Here is a 17,417-nt window from a genome sequence, read left to right on the forward strand (position 1 = left end):
GCTGATAATAATGCTGAAAGTAACGCAGCCTTCATTAGAATTTTATGATAGAGAAGTAATTGTACCTTGTTATCCGAAGTCTTTCTGATAAAACCTTTTCAAAATTGCGTCGTTCACGAATGCGGACAAAAATGCAGAACGTAAAATTATTGTTTACCACAGTTGATTTGATTCAAGGAGCATTCTCCTCCGACTACAACCCTGACAGCTAAACTGTCAAACGCTTGCCGATGTAAACAAAACAAGTTTCGCACCCCGGTGCCGTACAGGAAGCACACGAGAGAACGTATTTTACCGATAAAACACCGAAAATTGGCCATCATGACGCTACCCGAGGCGCTTCTGAAGCGTCTTGCCAAGCGTGGCATCATACCGGACGGGGCCGGTAAACAAAACACAGCCGGAACGAACGATTCGCATCCAGCGAAAGGAGGAGCAGCGTCTACGGCGGAAGGTGACTCGGACCGTGACCACCGGGAGCGTGATTCCGACGCCACTACCGACCGCGATTCGGACGACCACGGCGAAAACGACGATGACGAGGAGGACGATGAGCTGGACGAGGAGCGCCGTGAGGCGGACGCGGTGAACGAGGAAATCATCGCGGAAGACTACGACGAGTACGATCAGGTGAATCCGGACTCGTTCGAGTATGCGGCGAAAAAGAAAAGCAACCCAGCGCAGGACTGGACGGAAAAGATGAAGCAAAAGATGACCAAACGGTACGGCTACCAGTCGGTGGAGGCGTGCCAGAACAAGTACAACGTGTACCATCTCTGCACGATGTACTGCGTCAAGCGGTACGGGGAGGCGGACTTCGAGATCGAGAAGGACTACGACAAGCGCGTCAAGCGGCTGCTCGAGCGCTACCCGCTGCCGAAGAACTGGCGCAAGGAGTACGACGTCGGCTGCAAAGCGTTCTACTTCTACAACAAGGACACGCGCATTGTCTCCTGGCTGCCGCCTACCCATCCGGATGCGAAGCTGTCGAAAAGTGCGAAAGTGCTGCGGCGCGAGCTGATGGAAGAGCAGAAGCAGAAGGAGGCGGCGAGCGAAGCCGTCCCGCCAACGGTTGTGGTGGAAAGCTATCCACCGGCGGCAGCGCCACCGGCCAAACCGTTGATCGGGCCGACTAATACTGGCGCCCAGCTGCCACCGGTACCGCCGGTGGGACTGGAAAATCTTAAACCACCCGTTGTGAACCCCCCGAAACGACCACCAAAGCCATCGGGTAGTGGACGGGAAGATGAGAAGCGATCGCGCACGTTTTCGTCCGGTAATGATGCCGGGAATGATACGGGCATGTCCGAGACGGATCGGGATCGTGAATATCGAGAGCGTAATCGAGATAGAAGGGACCGTGACCGAAGAGATCGCGATCGCAGTCCAGCGCCGAGGGGTGATGAGTAAGTTACAATGCGCACAATTGAATGCTGCAATGCGCTTTAATGTCTTGTTTTTGCTTTTACAGCAATCGTTTCGGCAATCGCGATCGAAACCGTGATCGTGACCGCGACCGGGACCGGGATCACCATCACCGTGACCGTCGTCCACCGCGTGGACCCCCCAAATCCGCCCCACTCGATCCGATGGATCCGGCTGCCTATTCGGACATACCGCGTGGCACCTGGTCGGCCGGGCTGGAGCAACCCACGTCGGGAGGCTCGAAGAAGGAAAAGGACGCCGGCAAAAGCAAACACTCACGAGCCGGCGATGAAGATACCGACGGTGGACGGGCGGCTGCGGACGGTGACGATGGGGAAGGTGCCCACGAGGTGCTGAAGATTTCGGCCGTGAAAGAATTCCACCAGGAAGACAATGACGACGATGAGGAGGCGGATTGAATACCAATAGATTTTTACCTATTTCCACCTATTGTAACGATAATGTACGCATCAGCTCTTGCGTTTTGGATGCGCAAACGAGCCGCTGTCTTTGGCGCAATCGAACGAAATGCAGCTAAAAGGCGAATTGAGATGTATCATTTCTTTATTTTCTATGTTTTACGATTGAAATCTATCTATTTGCCGAACAGTTTGCCCGTTTGCCGATCCTTAGGATGACAGTTGCTGGGCTGTGTGTAGTATCTCTCGTCGCGGTTTGCACTTGGTTTCCGTTGCGTTTTCATAATACATCTTATGTAAGCCTACGCCGCGCAGTGTACACGGTGTTTCCAGCTTGCCGCTGTCTCTGCATATTGCGCATGTGTGTGTAGAGGTGAAATCTTTAACCGTGCATTAACATTTACAACAGCAAATATATAGAGAAACGGAGCGAAAACGGAAACTACGGCAACATGCATCCTGTCTTATCAATACACAACACGACAAAGAAAAAGAAAAAAAAACGTTCACATTTGTCATAGAAAACATTTCTATAACTATTTTTCCTCTCCCAATCTTATTGGTTGACACACTTGCTGTCCTTTTACTCGTTTTGAAGGATAGAAAGTATTTTACGTTCTTTTTTTTTAATGCTACATTTGCGCGTCTAGAGGTAGCGCTGCTTGCACATGGTTTTTTGTTTATGTTTATGGCGATTTGTTCTCTTACTATATAATCTCTCCCGCAAGTGTTTGGGGTTCGTCTCCCTCAGGGGTGTCCGAACTGGTCATTTTTATCAATTTTCCCTCAGTATTTTATCTATGACACAAATACCCTAGAGAACCTTGTTTGCCAACAGTATGAACGATTAAAAAACAATACAGTTCTCGTAGTCCTCGGCACAGGAGAGTGTAAAATGTAAAATAAATTCAACAATTGTACATTACAACAGGCTCTAGTAGTAGTAGTAGCAATAGTGGGAGGAAATGGGGCATGGGGATTCGTTGCACAAGTTATTGCACTCTTAGAAGATAAAAAAATGGTTTAAAGAGTTGCCCTGGCATTCTCCAACAGTCGCTTCGACCTATTGCAAACCTGCACTTGGCTGTCCCCTGTATTGCTACTATTTCCCTATAAAAGAAAAACGTTCAGTAAAAAAACGAAATGAATAAAATCTAACAACTACGTACCCTAACCTTGAAAACGTGTCATTCTTTTACTTGCGTAATGTGCGCGTACGACTTACTTTACCTAATTTGTCCTACCTAGAATGGGCCCAGCAGCCCCAACCGAAACACGTCGCGCATTATAGCACGGCTAAACCATTCTAATGGATCTAAACGCGAGGAAACGGCCACTTACCAAACTAGAGGCGAGATTTATTTGCATTGTTTTCTGTTGTGTGTGTGTTTTTGCGTAACATTGATCAGCACCGATCGAAGAGGACGGGGGTGGTTAATAATGAGCACACAGCAGACCGTTGGCCGTAACGGAAGAAAGGTAAAGGTTAGTGCAATAGAGAGAAGACAGAACTCAAACAGAAGGTCGCTTCTGCTTCTGGAAGGCCACACTGTGATAATAATAATGTTCTCATAGTTGTGGGACACTTCATTGACTCTTTCCTATGGTAAATGAACTCCATATGATGGAAATTGGACTCTAGAGACAGGCTCCTTGGAAATTCCTATTGGATTTGTCCAACAAGGTGCTATACAGTCCAGTTAGCATCACATTAAGTTAATTTCCAAGTAAGAAAGAGTCAATAAAGCGTCCAACACGCATGAAACCTCCTGAAAAACCCTGTAATATACGCCCATTGTTGCGTAAAGTCCTTTCGCTAAAACACAAACAGTTCCGATATGTGTGGCGGGGTAGTGGGGCGCGGAAAAATTCGATCCAGAAGGAACTCCGGAACAAAGGAAGCACTGCACACCCTCAATTTCTCCTCCACTCTTTCTGCTCTCCATCTCTCATTGAATGAGCAAACTTAGACAATACGGTATCGTATCTTAACGTAACAGAAGAGCACCACCGATTACAATGGTATGGTAGGATATTGCGTAAAAACACACATACACTCACACACCCACACACACACACGCACTCACAAATACGGATTTCCGAAAGGGATGTAACGGAAATTGAAATCTTGTATCCTTTGCATGCTCCCTCACTCCAATATGGATGAATCGGGTGAATCACATTTAGTTCACACACGAGATGCCACCACCGGTAGGGAGAGGACAAGGATTTTGGCACATAATAATAGGTCACAATGGCGTGGTTTGGTGCGCGTTTTAAGTGGTACCGTTGTTCTGTGTGTGGAGTAGCTAAAAAGAGAGAAAAAATGCAATTAGTAAACAGGTCCAACAGAGGGCAATGGTTACAACTAGTGATGTGCTCTTTGGAGCGACTCCGATCCGACTCAGGCTATTGTTAGTCCGATTCTGACTCCTTAAAACTCCGAACTACTAGTTCCGCCTGCAGTCAGAGTCCTCGAAGTCACTCAGAGTCCTTCGGAAATGTCCGGAGTCGTTTGGGATCGTCCGGATTCGCCCAGAGTCTTCCGGGGTCGTTCGGAGTCGGAGTCGCCCGGAGTCGTTCGAAGTAGTCCAGAGTCGCATGCAGTTGTTTGGAGTCGAAGTCGTCCGGAGTCTTTCGGAGTCGCCCTTATTCATCTGGAATCGTTTGGAATCGTTTGGAATCGCCCGGAATCGCCCGGAGTCTTTTGAAATCGGAGTCATCGGGAATCATCCGGAGTTGTTCAGAGTCGTTCGGAGTCAGTCGGAGTCGGTCGGAGTCGGTCGGAGTCGGTCGGAGTCGATCGGAGTCGTCCGGAGTCGTCCGGAGTCAGCCGGAGTCATTTGGATACGTTCGGAGTCGCCTGGAGTTGTTTGAAATTGTTCAGAATCGACTGACTGTCGACTGAATTACGAGGTCGGAGTCCTTCTAAGTCGATCGGAATCGTCCGGATTCGTCCGGACTCGGTTGGAGTCGGAGTCGACCAAAGTCGGCCTTGGAAACAAAGGCCCGTATGGGCCTGTAGGCCTGTACACAACGAATTGAATTGCCTAATAACAAGCACATTGCTCCTGTTAACTCCCAGCGACTCCGATTGACTCCGGATGAACTAGAATGACTCCGACTCTGGTCAACTTCATGTGACTCCGGACTATTCCGGACAGCTCCAGACGACTCCGAACAACTCAAGCCAACGCCGGCCGACTCCGGTCGACTTCGATTCCGAACGACTCCGGACGATATTGGACGATTCCGAGCGACTCTGGATAATGTTGGGCGGTCATACCTTCCGGAATCAGTTCCGAAATGATCGTAGTCAGGTCGGAATCGAACCCCGAATTTTTGCCAAACCTGCACATCACTAGTTCCAACCATCCAAAGCCAAAAGCCTTACCATATGCATCACGAGAATTTCCTTCGTTTTGAACGAAATCGGGCAGACCTTGCACTTGAACGGTTTGTCATTGTCGTGCTCGGCGTAGATGTGCGCTTTCAGGTTGTTCAGATGGACAAACTGCTTCGGGCAGCTGTCGCAGGTGTACATTTTGGGACCGAGCGAGTTCGCCTCACTCTCCTCGATCTGCTGGAGCAACTCCCGGTGCACCGTCGGTGTGCTGGCGCAGCCGTTCGGGAGTGGCGAATCTTCTAGTTGGTGCTGTTGCTGCTGCTGCTGCTGATGTTGCTGTTCATCGTCATCTATTAGGATGACCTCGTGCTGTGCAGATGATTGCGGAGTCGTCGTTATGGTCGCGTGTAGTTTTTGCGCCTTCGCTGCGCGATTGTTATGGCCATTGGTGCGCGTTCGTGTGCGGGGCGTTGCGGGACCACTCCCCATGGATGGACGTTTGCCCCGGGCGGGCGGTAGTTCCTTCGCGGGTTGCTGCTGCTGCTGGTCTTCCTCCGAGCTGGGCGTGGGACTGCCGCCGCCCGGTGATGTGCAGGAATTGTTCGACATGAGCACGTGCTCCATGTGCACCGCATCGAAGAACGACGTCTGCTTGATGATGGCGGGCGTCGTGTCGGCGCCGGCCGTCCCTACCGCCGTGGACTCCTCGGTGCGCGGGTGGTAGCGCAACCGGTGCGCCTTAAAGTCCAGGTAGGTGGTGAACAGCTCGCCCTGGCACCGGTCGCACCGATACATACCGTTTACCGAGTGCATCTCGATCACGTGGTTTTCCAGCCGCGTCGGCAAGCTGTACGTCCGGTAGCAGATGTCACACTCGTACCGCTGGGAGGAGTGCGCCTTCAGGAAGTGCTGCTGGCACTTGCGCAGCTTCACGAACGTTTTCGAACACTTGCCACAGCGGTACAGCACCTTGGCGTGGTTTTTCATGTGCCGGTCGTAGTTGTGCTCGTACTTGAAGCTCGTTTTGCAGTGTTTGCACACGAAGGGGCGATCGTGGCGGCCGCGGGACGCAGCCAGCACCGGATGGGTGCCACTGTTCGGGGCCATGTTTGGGGCCGTCATCGTGACGGCCGGCACCTCCTCCACGTACTCCTCCGGCAGATGGTCCTCGATCGTGGTACACTCGATCTCGGTTTGGTCGGCGTACACCTGTGGCACGTAGCCACCACCGCCGGCCGCTTCCGTACCGCCCACCGCCGGAATGGCGTACGTGTCCGTGCCAACGGTGTAGTAAATCTCCTGCGGCGCTTCACCAACACCGCCGGCCGGTTCCTCCAGCTCGGGACTACCAGCTTCCCGGCGCACGATCGCACCGGCCGTAATGTACTCCGTCATGGTGCCGTCCTCCGAGACGTACTGTATTTTCGTGCCGGCTACTGGCTGCTCGTCCGCGCCGTACTCGTCCTGCCCCCCATCGCCGATGATAATCTCATTGCCGGCCGGCTCCTCCTCCTCCACGTACGTCACCTGCTCGTCGACCGGGGCACCGTTCTGCTCGTCCTCCGCAATGACGGCCGATCGTTCGAGCTGGATGAACTCTTCTTCCTGCTTCACGCCCGCCAGCTGCAGCGCCTCCTCGTCCTTCAGCTCCTGCTTCGAGCAGTACTGTGCGTCCTCCGCTTCCGCTTCCGCCTTCAGCTCGTAGTATTTCAGCTTCAGCATTTCATTGTTCTCGATGCACTGCCGCCGGAAGTGGGTAAACTCGTCCAGCTTGGCCAGACACTCCAAGCACACGCTGGTGGGAAAATCGATCGCGTAGGTGATCTAAAAGTGCAAAAGGGTAGAGTTTTTAAGGTTTTTTTGTGGCAATATAAAGGATTTTCCAGGAGTTTTCATAGCTGTGGGACACTTTATTGGGTCTTTCCTACGCGAAATGTAATGGAAATTGGACTCTATAGCAACCTTTTTGGACAAATCCAATAGGAATTTCCAAGAAGCTTGTCCTAAAAGGGAGCCATAGAGTTCAATTTCCATCATTTGAAGTTCACTTCCAATAAGAAAGAGCCTATGAAGTGTCCGTCAACTATGAGACCCCCTGGAAACCCCTGTAACACACCACACTCGTAACGCCTCCAACTCACCTCCACCGTGGTCAGCTCCAGTATCTTTTGCAGCAGTATCTCGTCCGGCGAGTCCTGCGCGTAGTAAACGGGCTGCAGGTGCCCGTGCCCTTCCGACAGACACAACCGGCACACGTTCATATTGAGACTGTAGATCGTTCGCGTGCTGCGCTGATGCTGCTGCTGCAGCTGCTGCTGGCATTCTCTGTCTTCTTCGGCTGCTTCTCCATCATTCCCCTGTCCAATGTCCCTTCCAGCGCCGTCCTCACCGTCGCAACCTTCACCAGCATGGTGCTCACTGTTCGGAGAAGGAGAAAGAGTTTAGTGAAGGGTAAAAAAAGAGAACATACAACGAGAAAAGCAATTTCGCTCCGATCGTAAAAACACGAATCCTTAATTGTACGAAGAAAAAGGAACGGTTTACAAATACCATCAAAAATTTCCTCACAAAAAAAGCTATACACACAAAGCCAGGCACACGTTTGGCGTGTTTGGTTAAGCTTGCGTGCCGATCCGGTTTGCGCGGTTCTGCTGAGATTGAACGCCGCGCAAACACACGCGCGCGCACCCAAAGCCCACCGCAAGCGAACACACATTCTATACCCCCCACTCCCCATGTTACCCCCGCCGGGTCAATAATAAATGAAAGGCTGGCGGCAGGGGGAGGTGCGCGCGCGAAACAAAAACCAGTTTCTTCTCGCTTTCTTTCAGTCCGCGGTGTGCGCTCGAATCGTCCCTTACTTAAGGGGGAGAGGAACTGCGTGGAAGGGAACGGTTCGGCCCTTTCCGCGGACGAGTGTGTGGAGCGGAGCAGTGACATAGCAACAAACACATGTAAACTAAGCACAGACACACACACACACAACAAACACACCAACGATGCACACAAGTCCGCGCGCGATGCGATGTTGCCCTTTTTGCATTGCATGCGCAAGGAGACGAAATGCAGCGGCGGCGGACGATCGCGCCTGGCTGGTTGTGTGGTGGGGTGCCGATCGCGTGTGGTGTAGTGAATAGTTTTGCGTGTGTATAGGCAGAGCCAGTAGGGGGGTAGTTGTATGCTGTTTTGTAGGACACACACCGCCGTCACTACTCTCGCGTATCTCCTGCGCGTGTTGTTGCCGGGGTTTGGTTGCTCCTTCTCCTTCTCCTTTGCGCGCGCGGTGGAATCTGCGCAAAAAGACCGCGAACATTCGTTGATATGTATTCGTTTGTGTGTGTGCGGGGGACACTACAGGCCTGTAGGGGGACGAGGCGAACCTTTTCGTGTTATGTTTTCTTTTACGCGTATGCTCGTCCGCAGTCGTCGCCATCGTCAGCGCCGCATTAATTCAGCCTTCTTGGATGCATTTCCCGCTTTCCCTTCGCGTTTGGTGATTGGTTGCCTTTTACACGCTCACAGACACGGTCGGAGGATGTGTGTCTCGTTTCGTTTCTTGTATTCTTTTCTTTTTTTTTTGTTACTCCAATTGGTTTGGTGTGTTGCTTCGCTTCGGACCGTTTCGTTATACCAGCTCCAACTTTTTCTGTTTGCATGTCTCTTGCCTTTGACGAGCGGTCCTTTCTCTTGCGTCAACCCATTACGACCAGTCCAATGGCATAACATTTCGTTCAACATACGGGCTCCTTTTCTCCCCATGAAATGTACCGTTCTCAAGGACGACGCATAACACACTTTCCCTCGAGATTGTTTTTTTTCTCTGGCACTTGAAAATCCTTGAACCTTCTTCTGGCGCTCTCACCTATAATTTGGATCACTTTGCAACACAGCCACACTCTTCTCCCTTTCTTCCTCTTCACTTCACAGTACAGGCACACATTCAATACTCACTTGCTGGTTTCCTCCTTTATGTGGCGATTTGCTGCTACATTCATCGTCGGATAAAATCCGTACCCGCGAAAGACGCTGCGCCGACTGCACGGGCGGCTGCTGCAGCACCTCCCTTCGAACTCGCACAGAGACACACACACACACACGCACACGCCCGCAACCCTCCCCCTCTTTTCACTTGTAATTCGCTCGCTCGCCCTCTTGTTTACCACGGTTTCGTCGGGGGCCCTGTTGCGCTCGCCGTTCCTTCGGCAATCATTATTTTTGTGCACTGCTTCTTGTTTGCTTCTTCGCCTGCCCGTTTTCTCCGCGTGTGTATGTGTGTTTCTTATTCTCTTCTGCTGCTGCTGCTGCTAACGATTTCTTCTACATCAGGGGGATTGCTGCTGCTGCCGTTCGTGCCTGTGCTGGGACCATCCGTCTCGGGGCTGGCTGGCTTGCAGTGGCCATTGATCGTGATGCAGTTGGTTGGTTCCGTTTGTTTTGTTTTTGCAACTGCTACACAGTGTTTTGCAACTTTTGCACAGTTTCACAGCTAAGCCCGTAAATTCTCCGTGTGCGTATTTCGTGCGCTCTTTGTGTATGTGTGGGCACTGTCATGTTTGACAGCGGATTGCGATGTCCGAGCGAAGTCCGTTTACAACGCTGCGTTGAGTACTGGCTGGTTGCGAAGCGCTGGCAACGGCTGTCCGAGCTGTGTCTTGAGTTTTGTAAACAAAGTGAAACATTGTAGAAGTCACCCGGAAAGTGAAGGTAGGAGAAACAATTCTAGATTTTGGTAAGTAAGAGGACACACCCGCGTTTAATGTCGCTGCTAGATTATATGAAAAGGCAATTGCAAGATGTTATGGAATCTTCTCGCCTTCACCTTTGTACTACGTCACATAGAAACTGGCCTCACAGAAGATCCTGGAGAAGGAATTCATGAGGCGTTCTTTTTGTGGTGCTCAGTTGATTCTTGAGCCATGTGGCCACCCTCGTCTACGGGAGCCCTTAATGGACTACTCTACGCACTACCAAAACGACGGGATCCCTGCCGATCGCTCAGTCTGCCTATCGGTAAACCCGCCACCGTCGGTAATACCGACCAAAGCTGAACTATCCGGAATATCTCATCATTCTAGCGACTTCTTTATCTCTACATGTCTGTGAGGCAATCAATCTTTTGAAAATGTTCCTCGAACGCGGCTAAGAGAGTTTCATCAGATTTGGATGGAGCCTATGTCTCAGTAGCGTGTTTGACCCCTTGACTCAGCAAGGTCTACAGTCGTATGGTTGCTTAGGATCTCCTCTACGCCACTGTACCAGTCCCAGATTTAATCATCACGACGAAACACCGTTTAAGATAATGATAGGTAAGGATCTAGTTAGTGCCCGATTTTCGATCAACTCGTTAGATCGCTGTCGTCTGCTGAAGGGTAATGGCACACTTGGTCATATCCCGCTTATACGACATTGCCGCGCCGAAATTGTAACAACATACTTTTAGAGTGTGAAGAGGAAGCTTCATCATGCTTGTCAAAGAACACAACCCCTCCGAGATATAGCATCGGTCATCCCGACAAACTCCACTATCCGAAAAAGTAGCATCACTACAGGGTTTGCAGGGGAAATGAGTTATTGGTGTACTTCGCCTACTTCTTTCAATTGATTTCCAGTATCGCGACACTTGTAATTGCCTGTGAAGTATCACGAAGTGCACATCCCTCTGCAGACCTGGTGAATTAATCTTCCCAGCATCACCAGATCTATAGATGGTCATCTGTAGCCACCGTTTCTAGTTTGATTAGTTCTGACGTGTTATGGGATCTTGATTCATACCAGTTTTAATCCCCAGACGAGAAGCGTTATTCCACCTTGACTGTAACGTCTTTACTGCTGGCCCTATCCTTACACTGCTTACATAGGCTTGCTTACGAAGGGTGACGTTCGTCCAAGTAAGAATGAAAAAGATGTACATCCAGTTTCATTTGAATTGTCAGTTCTACCATAAGACTTATCCCGCGAGTCGTCCCTGCTTGGTTCCTAAAACAAAAACAAAAATAACACTCTTCACAATAAAACTTACACGAAACAACATTTATTTCTGCTACTGACTATAATAATAATATAATCACAATTGCACATCGTTCGGGCAAAAAACACATCGACTCAACACAAACACACCATATCCAATAGGGAAATAGAAAAACAGTGGCCTAACGGTTACGATAAATAGAAAACGAGAACGAAACAGGGGGCGGGGGCGCTACCCATTAACCTAATGCACCTTAAGGGCTGTCGTCGCTGGGCCGTGCAAAACCCTATCCGGCGCTGTCTACAAAATACTCTCCCAGCTCTTTCCTGCTCTCTCTCCATCCCATGCGTAAACAGACAGCTGGCACTATGTAACGCACGCCGGTTCGACCGACGCTACCGTTGGCTGATGTAACGGCACGCTTCCAACGTCGGGCCCCATTGGCACCATTCGTCCGCTGGCTGATCCAACCTGTTGCACACCGGCGCCCCCTATCGGTCGTGGATCCTCGCGTGGGCCCGCAGGTTCGACTGCTGCGTAAACGCCTTCGGACAGCGGGCGCACCGGTACGGCCGCTCGCCGGTGTGCGACCGGCGGTGCCGCTTCAGGTCCTCGCTCGACCGGAACCGGTTCGCACAGTAGTCGCAGCTGAAGCTCCTGCCGGCAGCGGTCGGGTGGGTGGGCAGATGCCGCCGCAAATCTTCCGCCTGCGCAAAGGTGGTGGTACACTTGTCACACTTAAAACGGTTCGCTCTGACGTGCAGCTTGGCGTGCACCTTCAGGTTACGATTGTATTTAAAGGTCTTACCGCATATATCACAGCTGTACGGCCGCTCGATCGGTTCGCCAGTCGGTTGGTGGTGTGGTGGTGGTGGTGGTAGTGTTGGTGCTTGTGCATCTCCGATCCCTCCAACTCCCCGACAGTGGAGCTCCCCCGGTGGCTGCACGAGACCGTCGCTCGGCTCTTCCATCTCCCCGTCCTCGTAGTCCTGCTGGTGATGGTGGCCCGCCTTCCCTGCCAGGACCTTTACCAGCGGAGGTACCTTGAAGTGTAGCTTGCGGTGCTTGATCAGCGACGGGTACTGCGAGTAGCCCTTGAAGCAGACGTCACACCGGTACCGCCGCCCGGCTGCCTTACCACCCGGACCGGCCTGCGCCGGTTTGCCCTTCCGGTCGATGTGCCCCAGCAGCATCTGCTGCAGCTCGAGCGGTGCCCGCAGTGCAATCTCGTACCGCAACAGATCGGACAGCGCTTCGGACAGGGTCGGCGGTGTACTGTTGGCGGCCGTCTCCACCGCCGAAGAAGATGTCGTCGTCAGCGACACGCCCGCACCGGGGCTGGGCGAGTCCGGGATTGATTCGGACACGGGGGTCACCGGTGCCGAGGGCGGCACACTCGCACCCTCGATCGGTCCCGCCCCACCGGTGCACTTTGGCACGTGCATTTGCAGCACCTTCTGCGAGCGGAACGTCCGGGCGCACCGGTCGCAGCTGTACGTAACGTTTGGCTTGAGGTGTGTCTTCCGGTGGGACAGCAGGTTCGCCTTCTGCGCGAACCCCTTCGAGCAGATGTCGCACGTGTACGGCTTTTCGCCCGTGTGCACGCGGACGTGCCGCTTCCAGTCTTCCTTGTTCTTGAAGCTTTTCGGGCACATCTCGCACTTGAACATCTTCTCCACGATGCCGTCGCTGTGCGACTGCAGATGGGACAGCAGGTTGCCCTCCTTCGCGAACGATTTCGAGCAGAGCGTGCAGCGGAACTTGTCCTTCAGACACTTGGCGCTGTGCGCGGTCAGGTTGTCCAGCATGGTGAAGCTTTTGAGGCAAAGGTGGCATTTGTACGGTTTGACCTGGGTATGGAAAAGAGTGGAAGAAAAGCGTTAGGCGAGGAGTCCTTTTCAGAAGCAAGGTATGGTGTATTGATGGGAACAATGCAGTTTTGGTCTGAATCGATTCCGACTAGCTCCAAATTTTTGTGGAATCGATTCCGGATAGTTTGGAGTAGATAGTAGGAGTTTCCAAACTCGATTCCGGAATCGATTCCGCAATCCGCGATCTTCTGATCTTCAGCTCGGAAATCGGTATCGGCTCCAGAATCAGATTCGATTTCGGTATCTCCATGAGAATAGCCGTTTGGGTCCTATGCAGCTACGATTGTATCGATAGTCGTCAAGAACCTAAATTTACTTGTAAATAATCCATTCTCTTGGAGATTCCGGGACTGATTTCGTTTCTACAATGTAATTCTGATTACAATTGTAGAGCTGACTCTGATTCCAGAGCCAATTCTGATTTCGATTTCGGAGCTGATTTTCCGGGCCAATTCCGAAACCGGCAGAAATCCGATACTACTCCGAAATCGGAAACGGTTCCGAAATCTACTCCGATATCGGATCCAGAGTTAATTTTGAACACGGAATCGGTTCCGGAAACGAATCCAGAAACAGAGTCGGCACCGCAATCAGAATCAGGTAGGAAATCGGAATCGGCTTAGAAACTGGTTTTGGAATCAGCTCCGCAATCATAATCGGCTCTGGGATCAAATTCTTTTTCGGTATCTCCAGGCGTTTGGGTCCTATGCAGCTACGATTGTATCGATAGCCACCAAGACCCTAATTTTACTGGTAAACGATCCATTCTAATGGAGATTCCGGGATTGATTTCGATTCTAAACGACTGATTTCAATTGGAGAACTGACTGTGCTTCCGGACCCAATTCTGATTTCGATTTCTGAGCTGATTGCGATTTACTGGCCAATTCCAATTCTGGCCGATTCTGACTCCGGAGCCGATTCAGAAATCAGAGACGGCTCCGGAATCTACTCTGGAATCGGAGATGACTCCGGAACTGGCCTCGGAATTGGATTCGAAATCGGCTCCAGAATAGGAATCGATTTCAGAATCGGAATCGATTGCAGAATCGAAATCGAATCCAGAATTAATTCCGAACATGGAACCAGAACCTGGTAGTTCCGATTCCGAGCCCCCCACCATTACTATGGTGAAGTTCCCTTACTTTGGAGTGCGTTTTCCGGTGCGATCGCAGGTTCGACAGCTGGGAAAAGCCGCGATTGCAGATCTCGCACTTGTGCGGCCGCTCGCCGGTATGGATGCGCATGTGCAGCCGCAGCTGCACGTTGTACTTGAACGTTTTCGTGCAGATGTCGCACGCGTAGCTCTTCTCGTGCGTGTGCGTCTCGAGATGGTTCAGCAGGTTGCCCTTGTTGACGAACGCTTTCGGGCACTTGGGGCAGCTGTACGACGGTTTGCCGCCGGCCCCACCGGCACCGGCCGTAGCACCGTTAAAGTCGGCCCGCTCGTGCAGCATGTCCGCCGTTGGCGCGTGGCTGTCCACGTGCGTGTGCCGGTGCACCAGCAGATGGTGCCGGATTTTGAACGATTTCGAGCACACCTCACACACGTACTGCTGCTGGTCGGCGTGGTCCGCCGGCGTTTGGTTGGGTTCACCGTCGTACCCATCGTCCGCTAGCAGTTCGTCGTCTTCGTCGCCACTGTGATAGTGGGGCTCGTCGCTGTGCGGCCGTTTGACCGTAAGCTCGTCCGCCCGGCCACAGGCGGACCGATCGGGAGACGGTGCTCCGGATCCGTGCCCATAGCCCCGCTCCTCGTCTTCCTCCTCGATGTCGGGCGGTTCCCGTTTGCCGGCGGCGGCTGCAGCAGCCGCCACCAGGGCACAGTTAAGCTCGAGCGGTGTTACCGCAAGGCATTGGGCAAACTTGGCGCTGGCTGGTGGTTGAGGTGGTACGGCGGAGTGGGCAGTGTCATCCGGTTCCATTTTTATCGCCCCGGGACAGCTGCCCCCACCGTTCGCATCGAAGGCGGCCAGCGCATTGCGCAGAAACTCGTCGTTTGCGATGCACCGGTCCCGAAATCGCACGTACTCGTCCAGCTTGTTGGCGCACAGTTTGCACACAAACATTGGCAGGTTGCGCTCATATATAATCTTGAGGGGGGAGGTGGGAAGAATTTTTTTTTAATTTTTGATTGAAACGGAATCGAGCTCGATCTCTTTTACCTGTATCGAGGTGCAATCGTATATCTTTTTCGTGAGTAAAATGTTCGGGAACAGGTTCGCGTAGAACAGTGGCTCCATGTGGGCTTCATTTTTTAAACAGAGCCGACAGATGTCGTTATTACTGTTGCCGTACCGTTGGGTAAAACTGAAAAAGGGAGGGAAAACAATTGAAAATTTTAAATTAACTTAAAAAAATCCAGAAATTTCCAAAAAAAATTGAAGTTTTTTCGCTTGATTCAATTTGTCCTGTATTCATCAACATTTGCTCTGAGTTTTGAGATTTTTTTTCAGAATACCCACTGATTATAAGAAATTAGATAATTAGAATGTTTGGCCTCATTTGCCTCTTATCGAAATAAATAATTTAATTATTTTTTTACGTTTTTTACTTAATGCTTCAATTGAATGGCATTAAAAAAAACAATTATTACTTCAATCTTTCAACAAAAAATCCTCCAAAAATGCATAAAACTATTAAAAAAATATAAAACAAAATAAATAATTGAAAGCTACTAGAGAACATCCATTTTGTCCTCAATTTGCTTCAAAATGTCCTTTTCGTCCCCTTTCTACAAAGAAATAAAATAAAAGTCATTAAATTGCATTTAATGTCCCAGAAGGATTCGAACAAGGGGGCAAACGAAAGAAAGCGAAAAAAAACCGAGTCCAGAACAATGGCAACCATCTTTGATTTTTGTCCAACATCTCCTTCAAGCCCACGGGCCGTCCGAGCAGCAGTTCCTCATCCTTCCCGCTTAATGGGTTGTTTTTCCTTTTTCACGTCTTTTTCTCCCCACCCGTTTGCACACACTCACTTCCACGACGGCTCGGAAAAGTCTCGCGCCGGAGAAAAAAGTCACCCCTCCTAACGGTGGTGGTGGCAATGGGGAGATTGGAATGTGGAACTAAGGATGTGGAAGGCACAGCGTGCATCGTGAACTTTTTCCCGGCGACGATGACTTTGTGCGCCGCGCGAGCGAGAGCCAGAGCGAGAGCCGAGCGCGAGAGTGAGTGAAGCGATGGGCAATTATCTCTGGAAAACGAGCACTTATTTATGTGTATGGTGTGTCCGCGCTACACACTTACATCTTATTTTTATTGATCGATAAATCTTCTGCCATGTTCTTTTTTTGTTCTTCCTTCGAGCGATTGTTGCGAGGGAGCGGAGGCGGGGAGGTGAGTTTTCCTTCCTGGTGGCTAGGGCTGCTGCTAGCGGATTGCAATTTTTTTTACATCCACAATTTGCCTTTTTACCCAACGAAGGGGGCAACCAACGCGGCTTCAATTAATCCATTTCACACGAAACTTTTTGCTTAGAGCTTGGGCCAACACGTTTGTCACCATTCGGATGGTTCGGATCCTGACGCTTTTCCAGCGACCATCACCATCACCGTGTCTCACGCGTCACTGTGTATCGTTTGCATTGTGTACTTTGCTGCTTTTTCACTTCCACGTCGAAGCAACCATGGGAAACCCCTTTAACCAGGAAGCGAAACTTGGACAAATGCACCCTTCCAACGCACTCTATTTATAAACAAACTAACAAACGAAACGAAAGCTGCAACGGACAAGCCCGTCAAGTGTTCACTGATTGACACCACCGTACCCTGGACCACACCACACGTACGGAGGCGCACGCACACAGCAGCAGCGCAAAGTTTTCGCATGGAATAATTCTGCACGAATTTTCCTTTCGCCCGCGAAGAAGGTGAAAGCCGAAGCTTTCCACGGGAGTCGTGTTTGCTTCTTGGCTGTGTCGCGTAGCGCTCTCCCGCTCTCGCCGACTGTAATGCCGTCCTTATCCCGGTTCCAACTTTTTTCCGCCGATGGAGGCGCCCACCGTCTACTACAACACGGCGCAACCCGAAGCACGTGTTGGGGAGGCAAACTTTTACACGCACACGCTTGTTGTTGACGCTCGTACGTCTCGCTCTCGCTCTCTTTCGCTGGCGGGCCCTCTGTGGCGTTGCAAAACTTTCTCCGATTTTCCCGGCGGGCGGGAGAAAAATAAAGCGATTGCTCTCCGGAAACTTTATGCAAAAAAAAAAAAAAACACAACATTGAACACATTGTAGTTGTGCGCGACGGCTCTTTGTGGGTGTATGTATGCGCTCTTGCTCAATTTTCATTATTTTAATGTTTTGTTTACAATCGTTTAGTTTGATGAGCACGAGAGAGAAACATTTAAAAATGGTATTCAATTTGATGTTTTTTTTCTCTATC

The 17,417-nt window shown here is 50.9% G+C and overlaps 3 protein-coding genes across 4 annotated transcripts; 1 reads left to right on the forward strand and 2 right to left on the reverse strand.

Moving 5' to 3' along the window:
• Positions 1-202: 202 nt before the first annotated feature.
• Positions 203-1,971, forward strand: LOC120955305 (uncharacterized protein DDB_G0284459). The gene is made up of 2 exons (XM_040376030.2): positions 203-1,406; positions 1,472-1,971. Exons 1-2 carry the CDS (start codon positions 322-324, stop codon positions 1,842-1,844), a joined length of 1,458 nt encoding a protein of 485 aa, XP_040231964.2. The 5' UTR covers positions 203-321; the 3' UTR covers positions 1,845-1,971.
• LOC125907381 (uncharacterized) lies at positions 1,972-9,933 on the reverse strand. The gene is made up of 4 exons (XM_049609157.1): positions 9,142-9,933; positions 7,332-7,608; positions 5,239-7,014; positions 1,972-4,153 (listed from the first exon to the last, which is right to left on the reverse strand). Exons 1-4 carry the CDS (start codon positions 9,183-9,185, stop codon positions 4,121-4,123), a joined length of 2,130 nt encoding a protein of 709 aa, XP_049465114.1. The 5' UTR covers positions 9,186-9,933; the 3' UTR covers positions 1,972-4,120.
• A 1,266-nt stretch (positions 9,934-11,199) lies between these two features.
• On the reverse strand, positions 11,200-17,251 carry LOC120956295 (zinc finger protein 271-like). Of its 2 annotated transcripts, none has more exons than XM_049609154.1 (5): positions 16,281-17,246; positions 15,195-15,339; positions 14,175-15,122; positions 11,967-13,008; positions 11,200-11,865 (listed from the first exon to the last, which is right to left on the reverse strand). In XM_049609154.1, exons 1-5 carry the CDS (start codon positions 16,313-16,315, stop codon positions 11,525-11,527), a joined length of 2,511 nt encoding a protein of 836 aa, XP_049465111.1. In that variant the 5' UTR covers positions 16,316-17,246; the 3' UTR covers positions 11,200-11,524. The 2 variants fall into 2 exon arrangements, with proteins under 2 accessions (XP_049465111.1, XP_049465112.1); XM_049609155.1 differs by having other exon boundaries at positions 11,551-12,029; positions 12,201-13,008; positions 16,281-17,251.
• Positions 17,252-17,417: the final 166 nt, after the last annotated feature.

Source organism: Anopheles coluzzii, chromosome 3, assembly GCF_943734685.1.
Source record: "Anopheles coluzzii chromosome 3, AcolN3, whole genome shotgun sequence".
In the NCBI taxonomy this organism is placed as follows: Eukaryota; Metazoa; Arthropoda; class Insecta; order Diptera; family Culicidae; genus Anopheles; species Anopheles coluzzii.